This window comes from Bactrocera neohumeralis, chromosome 2 (genome assembly GCF_024586455.1).
Source record: "Bactrocera neohumeralis isolate Rockhampton chromosome 2, APGP_CSIRO_Bneo_wtdbg2-racon-allhic-juicebox.fasta_v2, whole genome shotgun sequence".
Taxonomy (NCBI): domain Eukaryota; kingdom Metazoa; phylum Arthropoda; class Insecta; order Diptera; family Tephritidae; genus Bactrocera; species Bactrocera neohumeralis.
The window spans coordinates 56,438,347-56,455,472 of NC_065919.1; the positions used below are offsets into that span (position 1 = coordinate 56,438,347).

Sequence of the window (17,126 nt, forward strand, 5' to 3'; positions counted from 1 at the left end):
ATCATGCTTCTGTCGAGATCATCGCATAGACAATGCATGAGTTTCCTAATGTTGATCACGTTTACGGGTGTTAACATTCTTGGCAATCTCGTCCACTATTGCATTGCCCTCGATGGCTTTGTGGCCTGGCACCAAGTGGAAGTGAAGTTGCTTACTCCTGGCAACACTTTCCACTGCTGCCCTGCTTTCCAAAACACTTCTGAAACGATATGCAATACGAGGTTACTGCATTGATTGCTACTTGGCTGTCTACGTAGATGTTGACTCTGGAATAGCCCGCAGGTGCATTAGAGGCCAGCTTAGCGGCTTTCGCAATAGCAAAGACCTCAGCTTGAAATATATTAAAGTGGTCTGAAAACTGAAAAGGTTGCCTTATGCCTAACTCTGGATAGTATTTTCCCGCATCTCGTACAGTATGTTTGTCAGATGCGCTGTTTAAAAGCTGCGCTGAGAAGTTCGTAGGCTAATATAGGAAACATTTTTGTTTTATAACGGTCAACAAATATTTCAATACCATTTTTATAATTCATTTGCGTGAAGCCTCAGTTACTGCGATTAAGTTTTCATTGTTGCTAAAGAATACGTTGGATGCGGAAATAATTCGAATTAGCGAAATGATGATGATGATGAGCATCTTGCCTGCCGACTTTTGTACATTTCCACGCTTTGGACTCGGTCCATCACATGCAGTCCACTCGAATGACTGTCAACTGGACTCCGGCGTGAAATACAAGTAATGTAGCCATGTTTCATTCATTGCCACGTATCTTTGCGAAAACTTTGTACAGAACTTTCGCTGACCAAAATATTCATTCAAAATATATCTAGCACACTCTTTTGTTATCTTCAGAGTCTCAGATATCTCAAACAATTCTACTGTATCGGCATCCAAACTAAACTTAGCAAACTATTTTTTAAAGGTTTCAGTCCACACCATGTTGATTAATCCAAACCATGGCTTCAACAGTATTTTACCCCCAAAAAGCAATGTTTTATTAAAAGACGAAATTTCTTTTAATCCATACTTTGTAAACTAACACCAGTTGCTTCACCCAAAATGTTGTATTTCAAAACCTAATAGTTCGACAGCTGTAAAATTTGTGCCTATATCTGTGAATGATGAGAACTGTCTAAAAATAATATGAATCATTAGCAATACCATCATTTACTACCACCATATGTATAAAACTATGAACTTTCAGCCCAGCTATTAGATCATACACAGCATCGAAAAATATTTGACACTTGAGAACCAGACATTGGTTGTATTCAAATCAAGGTAAGTATACTATTTATCATACAAGTATGCATACATATATATCTTATAAATATTCATATTGTATATCATTTCAACTGTTATCTTATTGAATAGATAACTGTCAATTAACATACATATACATATGTATGTATATGTCGAAGTAAGTTTATAATGTTTACGGCGATAAAACGTGATTGCTGTTCATCACTACACTAACAAAAATGATTTAAGATAACATTAAACAACGTTAAAAATATTAAGAAAAAATGTAACACCGCTGGTTTGTAATTCATATGTTTTCATTCTTGAAGGGTACTGTTTATAGTACTTTGCAAACTTTATTTCAACGAAAATGCAGAAGAAAATGCAGAAAATCCGAACTGGATCATATAAAAACTGCCTTTTTAACTTAAAACAAGAAAAAACGTTAACTTCGGTTGCACCGAAGGCACCTTCACAGGTGCATTTAGTAACTATGTGTCCAGTTTTTATGGATGCTATATGCTATAGTTAACCGATCTGAACAATATTACATTGTTGCCTTAGAAAATGACCTGTGCCAACTTTTGTGGAGATACATTGTCAAATGTGAAAGTTTTCTATACAAGAACTTGATTCCCATCGTTCAGTTTGTATGGCAGCTATATGTTATAGTGGTCCAATATCGGCAGTTCCGACAAATGAGCAGCTTCTTGAAGAGAAAATGACGTTTACAAAATTTCAAAACGATATCTTAAACAACTGAGGGACTAGTTTGTATATATACAGACAGACAGACAGACGGACATGGCTAAATCGACTCAGCTCAACATACTGATCATTTATATATATACTTTATAGGGTCTCCGACGCTTGCTTCTGGGTGTTACAAACTTCGTGACAAACTTAATATACCCTGTTCAGGGTATAACAAGCATAGCTTGGTGAACCAGCTATTTATACCACTTACTTAGTATACCTTCAAAAAACTAGTCTAACGGAAAGTTGTCTCTTGTAACCAGCTGACAAATCTATTTTTTGGAGTATAACAATTTTTTTAAGTGTAATTTAGAGGATTTTGATGATCGTGGCTACTGGGTGCTTGATTATGTAGATGATGTAGCACTTTTGATCAAAGGAAAGTTCCTGAGTACGGTCGTAACAAATTGAGCAGTCGGAGTGGTGCTCTGGCTCAATGACACCACAATCAAGCCCATTATGTTCTATGGAGTATTTCCCCAAGCTTTGACGGGAAGGTTAATATACTATATAATTTGAGCACCTTTTCACTCTAGTTACCCGTGAGTATTAGTAGGCGGAAAAAAATGAAATTGCGAAAGCGATCGAATGAAAAACGACCCGTGGTCGTCCGTCTGCGTTGTCGAATCGAAATCAAAAGGGCCTTGTGCTCTGTCAGTCGGTACTTTTTGTTAGTTTGGTATGGTGTCCTCATATGCGTTGTATTCATGGTGTGGTGGTATTTGTGTGCGCGTGATGTGTAATGTAAGAAGTGGTATGTGATGAAGATGTGGTGTGAGATGAAGATGTGATGTGTATGAGGTGTGGTGTACCAGTGTTATACTGGCTCATTTAGCCAGTTAGTGTAGGGGTTTATTATCAGGAGCTCTCTATCAACTCCAGCTTCAGACTTCCTCACTATTTCAGTGTTTTCCATGCTGGGATTGCGGCGATTAAGGTAGCAGTAGATTTTCTGTTCCGGAGTGCTGTCGCCATCCACTCATATAGGAGGACGGCGGTACTAGCCTTGAACTCATTAACAGTGCGTTCAGCGTCGTAACAAGAAGTAACCTCACTATCAATAGCATCGAGTGTCTTTGTGATAAGACTGATATGAGTACCAGACCCCAGCGTAATCTTAGAAAATTGTAAAGCAGATGAGCTAGCAAGAAAAGGCACCCTGTCCTTTTTGTGTTTATCATACTTTAACCTTTAATATCTTTCAAACAGTTAAGTTTACGAGAAAATCTCACAAATTTCCTACAAAATCTATGAAACGAGATATTTTTTCAAGTAGCTGGATCTATCAGATAATAAGAAAGAACTGGAAAACTTTAAGGGCTTTGCGGAAGCTTGGCCAGCGCTGAGACACCATTGGTACCAGAAGTTGCAGCGAAATGAATATTCAGGAATTTTAAATATTTTAAGATATAGCGTTGAAACCATATATCATTAAAGAACACACAATGCAACCAACCCTATCAAATAGGTCCATTAAATATTCATAGCAACGAATTTCAGTGATCAACCCCAGTAAGATAACGATACATCGAAATGATGTTTGCTTAGCAATATTGGGGATTGAGCACCTGAACAGGGTATATTAAGTTTGCCATGAATTTTGTAACACTTAGAAGGAAACGTCAGATATACGCGAACTGGTCGCTCAGTTTTTGAGATATCGATCTGAAATTTTGCTCATGGACTTTTCTTTACAAAAAGCTGCTCATTTAACAGAACCGCCGATATAGAATATAGCTGCCTATCTGGATAGACTATAGAAAGCAGCTGTTATTCATACCGTTGAAAATCAAATTAACGTTTCCATAAAAGATCTTTTTACCTTATTGAGGGGGTATTCTTGTCTAGGATTTTGAAAAAATTTATTTTTTTTGCATATCTTGAAAGTTTAGACTTTCAAAAATATGACCTTGGCAGGATTTTTCAAAATTCCACTTATTTGGCGTCCGTGTTCACTAGAATTGTCTCTTAAACTTTAAACGTGATTTTCTCAAAACTGACTTTTTCGGAACGATTTCTCAGGTTCTACTGGACCGATTTACTTGAAATTTTTATAGAGTCTTCTTTATAGGCTTGTCTATGGTTGGAACTAGCCCAAACAACAAATTTTTATTTTTATTATTTTTAAAAAATTCGAAATAGTCAGAAAAAGTGATCCAAAAAAACTTTTTTTTCAGAGCGTTCCCCGCCTTAAAGTTTTCCACTTTTTTCTTATTATGTGATAGATCCAGCTACTTAAAAAAATATCTCGTTTGATAGATTTTGCAGAAAACTTGTGAGATTTTCTCGTAAACTCGACCGTTAGAAAGATATTAAAGGTTAAAGTATGATAAAGCAGACTAGGAACACCATGTAATGACAATTTTAGAAGCTCTCAGGTGATAGAAGGTTCATCAGAAGAACGGATTCGTTCAGAGAGGAGACAATAGAGTGAGGGAATTTTTGTGGTTTCACAATAAGCCTCCTAAAAGCCTAAGTGCGTCGTCTGACAGCCGCTCTACTTACCTGCCCACCAGTAGGTAAGCAATTTCTACGAAATTTTTCTGAAATTTTTTCCTTAACTCAAATTATTCGGCTTACAAAAGATGTTCGTTTGTTGCATTTTCCCTCTATGGAAGCTTTTTATTCAATTGCAGTATTAGTCTCAAGGCAAAACGAACACTTTAAATACGAAAACACCTCATACACTTGTAAATAGCGTGTGCAAAGGAACTGAAGAGGTCCATACTGAAGAAATAAAAATTTAAAGACCGCTGGAATAGATGTTTGCAAGATTCAGCAACATTTTACAAGCAGAAAATGGTCAAAATGGTTAATACAACATGAAATATTTATTTTATTCATTACTTATCCCCTCTCGATTCATATCTACTCTAAGTATAAAACAGTCTCAGATGTGGCACAAAAAATACAAAACAACAATTTTGTTTAAAAATCGTTTTCAAATTAAATGGAAGGTATTCTTTATATTGTTTTTAAATAAAATAGGTTCGCCTGCTTCCAATCCATTAACGTTATTAGTGGCAGTTCCCTTACGCACACGAATGCTCGCACTAAAGCAGGTGATTACCTCATTATCTTTATCGACTAGATTCAGTTCAATTGTGGCTGGAATTTCAGGATAATATTGATCCACATAGAATTGGAAGTCATAAACAACATCCTCTGTGGCGTAGAGTGGGCACATGGCGTCATAAAGTAGATTCTGACACACGTCGGCAACATCGTCAGGCAACTCATACGGCACCGTTATACCCAAAGCTGTGGCGTAACATTTCGCAGTCAACTTATGAATATTGTCCTTGGCTAATTGAATTGGCAATATTATAATAAATAACATAAATTGGATATTGAAAAAATGTGATGTTTTTAAGATATTACTCACTGCTTACGAAATGCACCTGTGCCACGGTGGTCTGACCTTTATAAACATCGCAGGGTATTTGTGTACAGCCTTCAATGTTTACCATTAATGGGAAGGGTTTGGTGTTGTCCTTACCTGGGGTACAGAGACGTTATGCTTTACAAATTTGATTTTAGACAAAATTCTGTTGAAGAATATTTGCTTAATGAGTAAAATGAAGTATTTCGAAATTTCTTTTCTCCCACGTCACTGTTGACAACAATTGTTGCGATTTACGTGAGTACCTGCCGACGACGGCCTTACCGCATGGCGCTTTTTTTGAAGCACATAGATCAATAAAATGCGTTGATAAGCGCCCTAAAGTAAAAATGCATTTTGCACGTATTTTTGGTTCCAATTGGTTTAGGTGGATAGGGACACCTTAGCTACCTTGGTCGGGTACGAAGCCGATCTAAAGCATCTGCCATACTTTGGGTCCGGCATCCGGCCGCAATGTGACTCCACATTGGATTGAATTTTTCAACCCTACCTGCCTTTAGGTTTCAACCACAGCCACCACGAATCTCCACAAAGGGCCCAACCCAATCAGCAGATTGGAGTAAACTCCAAGAGCTAACTGCTCCCCGTGGTACCAGGTTAAAGTCTCTGGTAAGACCTTGTAGCTTTTGCTACTACCAGTTGAGCCCCCAAAACTCAATGACTGGTAACATTTGTCGCTTGAACAACAAATCTCTTTATAGTAAGAGTTAATATAAACCCTATAATATCATTTCAAGCTGAGTATTATAGCACTATTTCTGACATAGATTATGCTGACATTTCAAGGCATGCCCAGAAAGAAAGACATAGTGCATATGGATTTTAGTCGCCTCTTACGACAGGCCTGCCTTACCACGGATAAACTCTAACCCCTACCCGCAGGGGGAGTCACTGTTGATAGTCATAACTTCGAAGTCGTAGATAATTTCGTCTATCTTAGGACCAGTATTAACATCAAACACAGCGTCAGCCACGAAAAACAATGCAGAATAACTCTTGCCAACATATGCTACTTCGGACCGAGTAGAGAATTGAGAACCAAAGTACTCTCTTGATGAATAAAAACCAAATTCTAAAAGTCACTCATTATTCCCGTCCCGCTATATTGTGCATAGGCATGGACGATGACAACATCTGATGAGTCGGCGTTACGACGGGAAACAGGGAATGACTCCATCCTCTCTCGAAACAACATCTGATGAGTCGACGTTACGAGTTTTCGAGAAAAAATTCTGCGAAATATTTATGGTCCTTTGCGCATTGGCCACGGCGAATATCGTATTCGATGGAACGATGAGCGGTACGAGATATACCACGACATTGATATAGTTCAGCGAATTAAGAGACAGCGACTACACTGGCTAGGCCATATCGTCCGAATGGTTGAAAACACTCCAGCTCCGAGAGTATTCTACGCAGAACCCGCCAGGAGAAGCAGAGAAGGAAGACCTTCACTTTTTAATTTACAGAAGCAGTTGTAGGGAAACCGTTTTTCTTGTTTAGAAATGTAAAGATCACTACATGACTTTAACACCACTATTTGTAAACTTTACTCACTTACATTGCTTAACATTGGTTTCAGCGCTCGCTAGACCAAACGCCACCACTATTCCGATCAAAGCAATCAAACTAAATTTGTGACACATTTTATTCCGATTCGAACGTTGAAGGTTCTTAAGTGAAGTGCAAAGCAATTAGTGTTAGCTTTTTATACTAAAATAGAAATGCTTAAAACACAAAAAATTAAGAAAACAATTGAAAAAAAATAATTAAAATTCATCTGTAGTGCAATAAGGCAAGTACAAGTTATACCCTATACACAATGAATGAAAAATTTAAAAGCTGTGAAAAAGTTGTTAGAAAAAGTAGTTTGTAATTAAAGGTCGTTTGGTTTTTATAAAGATTTTTGTAGGAGAAAAAAAATATTACAGACCTATACCACTTTGAACCTTATATACTATAAGTTAGGCTGAATCGGCCGATAAATGTTAAAATATAATATTTTATGTAGTAAAAAAATATACTACTGTGCCCAAAAAATAAGGTGAGGTTTGAATTTAAACTGCGCGCATCGAAAGATTTGGAGAATTATTTTTTTTTTTAGGTTGGTAGTACTGTCAGTCACATTTATGTCAAATTTCATATCAAAATATTCATTAGTGTTTGAGATACGTGTCGTTTTGTGAGCTGCTAAAAGTGAGTTTTTCGTTTTTTGCGATGTCGAAATTTGTTGATCAAAGAATTTGCATTAAATTTTGTTTACGGAATCAATTTTCTGCTGCGGATACGTTGAGGATGGTGCAGAAAGCCTTTGGTGATGAGGCTATGTCTAAAAAAAATGTTTACAAGTGGTATAGTGAGTTCCAAGCTGGCCGTGAACGTGTCGAAGACAAAGAGCGTCCAGGGCGACCATCAACCTCAACCGACTAAGCTCACCTTCAACAAATCAAAGATTTGGCGTTGAAAAACCGTCGATTAACAATTAGAGACCTTGCTGATGAAGCTGGCATAGAGTTGGCATGAAGGCTCAGCCAATACCATTTTGAAGGATGTTTTGGGCCTCAAGCGTGTCAAATCTCGACTGGTACCGAAAACATTGAATTTTTTGGAAAAAAGGCGTCGCGTTGAAGTATGTGAAACGATGCTTTCCGACTGCCAGGGTGTCATGAAACGCATTATAACTGGCGATGAGACTTGAATCTATGCCACGACCCCGAAACAATTAGCGAATATCGTGCCAAAAAGAGAGTCGCGCCAAACTAAAAATCAAATGTTGACTGTTTTCTTCTATCGATTATCGTGGTGTTGTGTATTATGAATTCCTTCCAACCGGTCAAACAGTCAACAAGGAATATTATTTGAACGTTATGCGTCGTTTGCGTAACGCTATCCGCCTAAAAAGGCCGGAATTGTGGAAAGACAATTTTCGTTTTTACACCACGATAATGCATATCCCAATCAAATCATTTCGCCAAAAACTCAACCCATTTCGTTCCGCAACCACCGTATTCACCTGATCCGTTGGCATAAGTGCGTTGCATCGGGAGGGGATTACTTTGAAAGGGATGAAATTGATTTGGAAGAATAAATAAAGAATTTTCAAAATATGTAAATACAATGTCACCTTATTTTTTGGGCACAGTAGTATATTTTTTTATACAATCTACTTCTCTTTACTATAGTATTTACATATTTTTCAGGAAATTTCGTTTACTAAAAATAATTTACCCTTTGGGGTATAAAAAGTTTAAAGTGTAAATATTATCTCACTTCCCGCAAGAACACAATTATATGCTAGTTCTTTAATAAGTTCGCATTGGTACATACATATATACGACTACTCGCCGCCAAATCTGCTATATCCACGCAGATAAGAGATCGACAGATGTTTGGTTTAGCTAATCACCACCTCTTATTCGTGCGATTGTCGGTAATAAATTATGACCATTTAATTGAAAACCACTTGAAAGTACAAGTTTGCTAAGAGCGCATAACTAAGGAGAGGTTTGTTTCCAATTCATAAATCAAATTTGGTGCATACTTCATTTCTGTTTATAATTCTCAACTGATAAAGTTTGTTTAATGTTAGTGTTATAGTGACAATAATTTGTAGTAGCGGTTTTATTAAAGTTTTCTTGAGATTTTTATGTCCAGAATTGGACTGGGTTGGCGTTTTAGTAATACTGAAACATGTCTGAATACAATTCTTGACTATTTAGATTAGTGGAAATGTTTGCTTTTGCGGTCAAATCATTTTAACATATTTAGATTCTTGATTAATGTTATGGGATTTTTAGTTGTTTTGAGATCAAAGAAGTTTGAACCTAGAACCCTAGAAAATTACGTTAGGTTGCGATAACAACAACATTCTGAAAAGTTCTACAAAACTCTTCTTACATCCGTCGGATTACTGTTTTAGTGTTCTTTATTCTAATACATTGTGACAAACCCGGAAATTGTAAATAAATTCGCTGGATGAATGATACTTCAAAAAAATGTTGGTAGGACTATCCTTAAGTACTATGGCTGATATGAGCGCGATATGTCAACCAGCACAGCTTACATAAGTCGGTACACCTCTGAAGTGCGTTGCGATTTTTACAATGGATAAAAACTATCGAACAAAGACTTTGTATCAAATTTTGTATTTCTAACCAAATTTCGTGGCCGGAATCGTTGTGAATGTTGGAAAAGGCTAACGGTGATTCAGTTTTATCAAAAAAACCAGCCTACGAGTGGTACAAACCCTTTAAAGACGGTGGAGAGATCATGCCTTGTTGTGGGCGACCTTCAACCTCTTCAACTGATGAAAATTTAAAAAAAAGTATATACCATAAATAATATGGTGCTTAAAAATATTCAGGCAAGTGTTAGAGAGATACAAGATAGCTCGACATATTTCGCGAGTCCGTTCGAATGATTTTGGTGGATATTTTGCGTATAAAATGCGTTCTTGCTCGACTCGTCCCGAAAGAGCTGAATTTTTACCAAACAGAGTCTCTTTGGATATGCTTCATAGTGCGAATTCTGATCCCACATTCGTGTAGAGCATTATAACTGTCGGTTTATGAGTGTGACATGCAAACAAGTCAAAAATCATCGCTCAAAACTCAAGGTGATGCTCATTGTTTTTTCGATTTTTTTTTCGATATTCGTGGTTTGATGCACCATGAATTTGTTTGGGATGGACAGACGGTCAATAAGGAGTTCTATTTGGCCGTATTAAGGCGTTTGCGTGAGAACATCCGTCAAAAATGGCCAGTATTGTGGAAGAACAATTTATGGATTTTACACGATGATAATGCACCATCGCATCGAGTCACGATTGTGACCGAATTTAAAGCCAGAAACGCAAGAATACCAACGATCAACGACCATATTCACCAGATTTGCCCCGTGTGAGTTCCCAAAACTGAAAGTGCAGCTCCGTGGAACCCGTTTTCAGTCGATCGAAGAAATGTAAACAAAGTTCGCAGAAGAAGCTGAAGGTCATATCAAAAAGTGCTTATAAAAATGGTTTCGAGTACTGGAAAAATCATTGGCATAAGTATATGTATTACATCTGGTGTGGACTACTCTGAAGGGGACAAAACAAATATTAATGAATAATTAAATATTTTTCGTTTTATTTATAATTTCGGTGCTTTTTTCACAATTTATACAATTAGTAATTATTCAAGTACCGACCAGGAGGAATTCCTCTATTTTCAATCCATAAATCACACAAACAGCACAATAAAAGTATGCATGAGTTGAAAGAAGCTCAGTCTTTCGTTTTCTCAAACCATTTAAAGCCCTTTCAAGAACATATACCAAAGAATGTTAATAATTAGACAGCATTCTCTACATACACCAAGGTCGACAGTAACCGTAAATAATGCGTTTTATACTCTCGCAATTTGCAAAGGTCAAAGACGGGGAAATACTTTCAGGTGTTGGCAAAACTTTCATTGAAAAAAGTTGCCAAGTTCTATATTCATTATTTGACGAAGCTGACTGGATTACAATGATATTTCGTAAAGTCTCCTTGAATAACGAAAATCATTATATATTGATAGTATGCAATGTATGGTATATAACTCGCCGTTATACATGATATACATATATAAAAAGTAAACTGGGTCTATTGAAATCATTGAACTGATCTTACCAATTTTTTGCATCAGGATACGTTATTACCGGGAAAAGACGTAAACTAAATTTCATTAAGATAACTTACATATTGTCCGACATATACTGTAAAAATTCGGCTGGAAGTTCGAAAATCTTTATACATTCTACTAATGTATATGGAGGCTAGCTAAGTATATGCCCGGTTTTAGCCATTTTCGATATAATCATCAAGAAAAATTTACTCTAAATTTTAATAATATATCTCACAGATGTAATGATATTTTCGGCGAAAAATCAGCCATAGGCAGTGTGGTCCACATATGTGATGCCTTTAGGACTTCCCAAGCCTACTACATGTTTATATTTCGATAATTTTTAGACATGTGACGACTTACGCAAAGGACACTCTTTGTGTAATGGTTCTTGGCGTGCTTCTATTGGTACTTCTTTTAAATGTTTTCGTTAGTGAAGGAATCATATTGTATTTAAAATGATGCAATTCCGCCTGTTTCCTCTGCAAAGTACAAAGAAACGCAAGTATTTTTATCATGATATCTTAATTTTTCTCACCAATAGACGGACAGACGGATATACAGTTAATCGGAATTTAACTCTTTTCGTTATCCTGACCATTTATATATGGACATAACCTTATATATATCTCGATTAGCTTAGGCGTTGCAAACAATCGTTAGGTGAAGAAAATTATTATACTCTGTGCAACATGTTGCGATAGTTTAAAATAATAATTTGAGTTATACGTTTCTAAAATCTTTTTTGAATTCTTCGCAACAAATGCCAGTAAAAGTTTATGCATTTCTTGTGTCATTCTGCTGTTTCCTCAATGACCATACTCACCATACTTGGAATGAACGGTAATTTGCGGTCAAGTTAGTAACAGTGGGGGTGCCTCAAATTGCCCAGAAATGTATTTGATTGAATGTGTCATAATAAATCAATAATAATATAATTAATAATAAAATAATAATAAATTGGCGTGACAATTGTACCTTTGTACATACTACTGTGCCCAAAAAATAAGGTGACATTTGAATTGTTTTTTTTTTAGGTTGGTAGTACTGTCAGTCACATTTATGTCAAATTTCATATCAAAATATTCATTAGTGTTTGAGATACGTGTCGTTTTGTGAGCTGCTAAAAGTGAGTTTTTCGTTTTTTGCGATGTCGAAATTTGTTGAGCAAAGAATTTGCATTTAATTTTGTTTTCAATTTTCTGCTGCGGATACGTTGTGGATGGTGCAGAAAACCTTTGGTGATGAGGCTATGTCTAAAAAAATGTTTACAAGTGGTATAGTGAGTTCCAAGCCGGTCGTGAACGTGTCGAAGACGAAGAGCGTCCAGGGCGACCATCAACCTCAACCGACGAAGCTCACGTTCAACAAATCAAAGATTTGGTGTTGAAAAACCGTCGACTAACAATTAGAGACCTTGCTGAAGAAGTTGGCATATCGAAAGGCTCAGCCAATACCATTTTGAAGGATGTTTTGGGCCTCAAGCGCGTCAAATCTCGACTGATACCGAAAACATTGAATTTTTTGGAAAAAAGGCGTCGCGTTGAAGTGTGTGAAACGATGCTTTCCGACTACCAGGGTGTCATGAAACGCATTATAACTGGCGATGAGACTTGGATCTATGCTTACGACCCCGAAACAACCGATCAATCGAGCGAATATCGTGCCAAAAGAGAGCCGAGACCAAAAAAATCGCGCCAAACTCGCTCAAAAATCAAGGTCATGTTGACTGTTTTCTTCTATCGATTATCGTGGTGTTGTGTATTATGAATTCCTTCCAACCGGTCAAACAGTCAACAGGGAATATTATTTGAACGTTATGCGTCGTTTGCGTAACCCTATCCGCCTAAAAAAGCCGGAATTGTGGAAAGACTTGGTTTTTACACCACGATAATGCACCATCCCATACTGCCCTCGTAATTCGTGATCATTTCGCCAAAAACTCAACCCATATCGTTCCGCAACCACCGTATTCACCTGATCTGGCGCCGTGCGACTTCTGGCTGTTCACCAAGCTCAAAAGACCGCTCCGGGGACACCGTTTTTATACGATAGAGGAGATTCAAGCCGCAGCGAAGACGGAACTGAAGGCCATCCCGGAAAGTGACTACAACCAGTGTTTCGAAGATTGGAAAATCCGTTGGCATAAGTGCATTGCATCAGGAGGGGATTACTTTGAAGGGGATGAAATTGATTTGGAAGAATAAATAAAGAATTTTCAAAATAAATACAATGTCACCTTATTTTTTGGGCACAATAGTACATATGTATATACGCAGATATGTATTTAAATGCATTACCCAGCATGAAATTTACAAAACACTTAATAACTGCGTTTCGGTGACAAAAGAGAGACATCGAGAAATGTTATGAACAGGGAAAGAATTTAAACATACTAAATCGCTTAAGTAATAGATACGCACACAAAAACCTTCAGCTCTTAAAATATATTTATAAATAATTTTATATATATAGTAAATATTTAATAACTTCTTTCCTCTTGAACATTGTAAGTGGAAGACAAACACTTAGCCTTTGCTGTATTATTCACGATTTTCCGATAAGGGTGATATGATTTCTAAGCCGGTCATTTTTAAAAGAACCGATCGAATTAATGAAAATATGTTGGCCGTTCAAGCAAGTGTTGCTGAAGACCGCAATTTGTCGATCGCAAGACATTCTCAAGAACGCATTTTGAGAAAGGATTTGGGCTTGCATGCGTATAAATTGCAATTTCAAAATTTAAGAATTAAAGAATTCTTGCACTTTTTATTCATTTTTCATATAGTTTTCATACAAAAATGCCGTTTATTACACTTCATAACTTATTTTTTCCACTCTTTACCAATGAGCTTCTATAGAATACCAAGCAAACTTCTTACCAGAACTCTGATCGGCAATAAAATCGCCTTGCACTACCGTCAGGCAACAAAAAAGGGCAAGTAATACATAACCTCTCAAACTGTCAAATATTAGTGGCAAATGCGATCGCCTAAAAGTATGCGGCAATGATAAAAGATTAGAGAGCTACAAAGTAGCCATAAAAAAGCTGCTATAAAATGCGCTTAACGGCGATTGTCAAAATGTACAATAACAAAATACGAAAACAAGCGAACGCTGCCTCGCATGTACTGCCGAGCAGTTGTCTCGGACTTTCTTACATTTTGGTATTAAACAAATATTTGATTATTTTTAAGTTTAACTCACCATTGGATGGATGGAATGCAGACCCAGATCTAGAGCTGATTTATATTAATTATAACCGATTTCATATTAAGTCACAACAACAGTTTTGCACAACACTTTACGAAGCAAGCCGAAGCACCGACGTATAATTTGCTTATTTAATAAGAACACACGCACTATACAAGCACTTGCCTCATTTTGAACAAAAATCTCTCTAAACAGTATTATTATTATTATTGTATTAAAATTAATATTATTTTTTCCAATTTTCAAAGCAAAATTACAATTTCACTGCACTACTCGCCGAATATCGGAAACTAATGCGCGACGTTTAAAATGACAGCGGAAACTGAATAAAGCAATTAGAAAAACAGTGTTGCCAGTGCGATGAAAAATATATATACTTTATGTTTTGTATTAGATTTGGGTAATAGATTCTGTAATGGTTTCAATATTTTTGTATACTCTTGCAACCTGTTGACATAGAGTAAAATGGTTTTGGTTACGTATCATCTAAAACTAAGCGAGATAAATACAGGGTTATGTATATATAAATGATCAGGATGACGAGAAAAGTTGAAATCCGGGTGACTGACTGTCTGTCTGTCCGTCCGTTCGTCAGTGCAAGCTGTAACTTGAGTAAAAATTGAGATATCTTGATGAAGCTTGGCATGCGGGTTTCTTAGTAGTATACGAGTTCGTAGATCGGATTACTGCCACGCCCACAAAACGCCATTAACTGAAAACCTATAAAGTGCCTTATGTAAGCGTTCTTGCTCGACTCGTCTCGATAAAGCTGATTTTTTTTTTAAGAATACCGTAAACTGGTCTTTTTGGGCATGGTTAATAGTGCGAATTCCGATCCCACGTTCATCGAGAGCATTATAACTGCCGACGAGACACTGGTTTATGAGTTTGGCAAGCAAACAACTATCGGAATGGTAAAAGTAAAAAGAGAATAGTGTTAATGAGTGATGCCGGATCAGAAGATATTTCAATAAATAAAGGAAGTAAAAATAAAAAAAATAAAAAATTTAATAATCACAGTTTAAGTAAAAGATCCATTACATTCCATATTTTCACAAAATTTATTTTAAGCTAATACATTGAAGAATACTTATAAGTTTGGCAATATACATACATACGTAAATATGTACATAAATATGTATGTAAATAAGATTGAAAAAAATCGAAATTCATTATTTAAATATTAAAAAAAAAAATTCAGGCATTTTTTAAAAAACTTTTATTAAACTATTGGCAACATTATTATTTTGTTTAAGCAAATTTTTAGACATTTTTTGTAATTAAAAAAAGTCTGAATTCATTATTAAATTATGTAATAGCAACATTATTAACGATTTTTTATAAAAAAAAAAGAATTTGGTACCACTCTAAATAATTTTTACTTTAAGAATATTAAACATTTCCAATCCTTAAATAATTTTTCAACACCCCTAATAACTATTTAATTAAAAAAATAGAATATAGAATCCACATTCTACCACCCGAATCTATTAAGAAACATAAAGCGGTTTTTTTAACATGCTGGCAATACTGTTTGTTCAGTTGCTTTATTCAGTTTCCGCCGCCATTTCAAATGACGTGCATTACTTTCCGATACGCGTGTGCGAAGAATAGTGAAAATGTGAGTTTGCTATGAAAATTAAAGAATTAAATGATTTTACAACAAATTTTTCAGCAAAGGGTGATTTTAGTTCAAAATAAGACAAGTGTTCGTAGACAATCTGTGTTTTTTATTAAAAAAGGCTTTATTTGGGGCTGCCTAGAAAGTTTTGTGCAAATTTTGTGGTGATTACAAGAGGAAAGAAGTTAAAATTAACATATTTTTGTTCTAGATCTGGAATTTCATTTAGCCCATTAAATGGTGAGTAAAACGTAAAAATCATTAAATATTTGGTTGTTACAAAAAATATAAGAGAAGATTCCCACATCACTCGTTTGGCAACTAATTGGTGTTTTACTCGCTAGTTTTCGAATTTTGTTGTTGTAGATAATAACCAGTTTTATAGCAATTGTTTTATGGTGCTGAGTTGTTTTCACACTTTCTTTAGATGCAGTACGTGCAGCATACTTTTGGGCACTCACTTTTTTGCAATTACTGTACAACAATTTATGAGGTTGGGTATTGCATATTTTGTTTTTGTGTTTTCACGGAAAATAATTTTTGAAAAAAAATAAGATTTTCATTGTAGACTGAAAACCATCAGAATCGCAAGATAAACTAACAAACATTAAGGGAAAAATAATTTAAGGGCGATCTGCGGTTGGGAAAAGGAAGGGCCTTCCTTGAATTTTAAAGGAACAGGAATGGCTTATCTCGATTTTTGACGAAACTACTAGTCCTTTAGAAGAAAGTTATATGGAAGAGTTGTAGGTAATGAAAATATCTACATATGTATAACTTCTGTATATAGACTTTTTTCACATAACCACAAAATTTATGTGAAAAATTCACATAACCAAACTTTTGGGTTTATTATTTTTATCTTGTACCTGCTTACACGAAATTTGATGGAAACTTAGCTTCTTATGTCCCAACATACCGTACACTTTTATTTGAAATATTTGTTTTTTTGCCTTACATTTATCTAACAACTAAAAAATTAAAATTTGCTTTCCAAAAATATCAAATTTATTTAAAAAATCGGCTCCACCTTGTTGAAAATGATCTCGAAGAACTGACCTCACTGCTATTAGTATAATTTTGTAATTCAATTATGTAATTTAAGGAAATTGATGACCAATTCTTCTTAATAACTGCAACAAAATAAAATAATAATTCCTCTTTAGTGGAAGATGGCCGGCCAGACTCGTAAATTTTGCAAGCATACTAGCCCCATCCCTTTCTATTATGTTGCTGAAAATCTTCCTA

General features: G+C 35.8%; 1 protein-coding gene across 1 annotated transcript; it reads right to left on the reverse strand.

The window, feature by feature from the left end:
- Positions 1–4,857: 4,857 nt before the first annotated feature.
- LOC126761763 (uncharacterized) lies at positions 4,858–7,045 on the reverse strand. The gene is made up of 3 exons (XM_050478184.1): positions 6,961–7,045; positions 5,382–5,495; positions 4,858–5,302 (listed from the first exon to the last, which is right to left on the reverse strand). The coding sequence occupies exons 1-3, from the start codon at positions 7,043–7,045 to the stop codon at positions 4,938–4,940; spliced, it is 564 nt and encodes a 187-aa protein (XP_050334141.1). The 3' UTR covers positions 4,858–4,937.
- Positions 7,046–17,126: the final 10,081 nt, after the last annotated feature.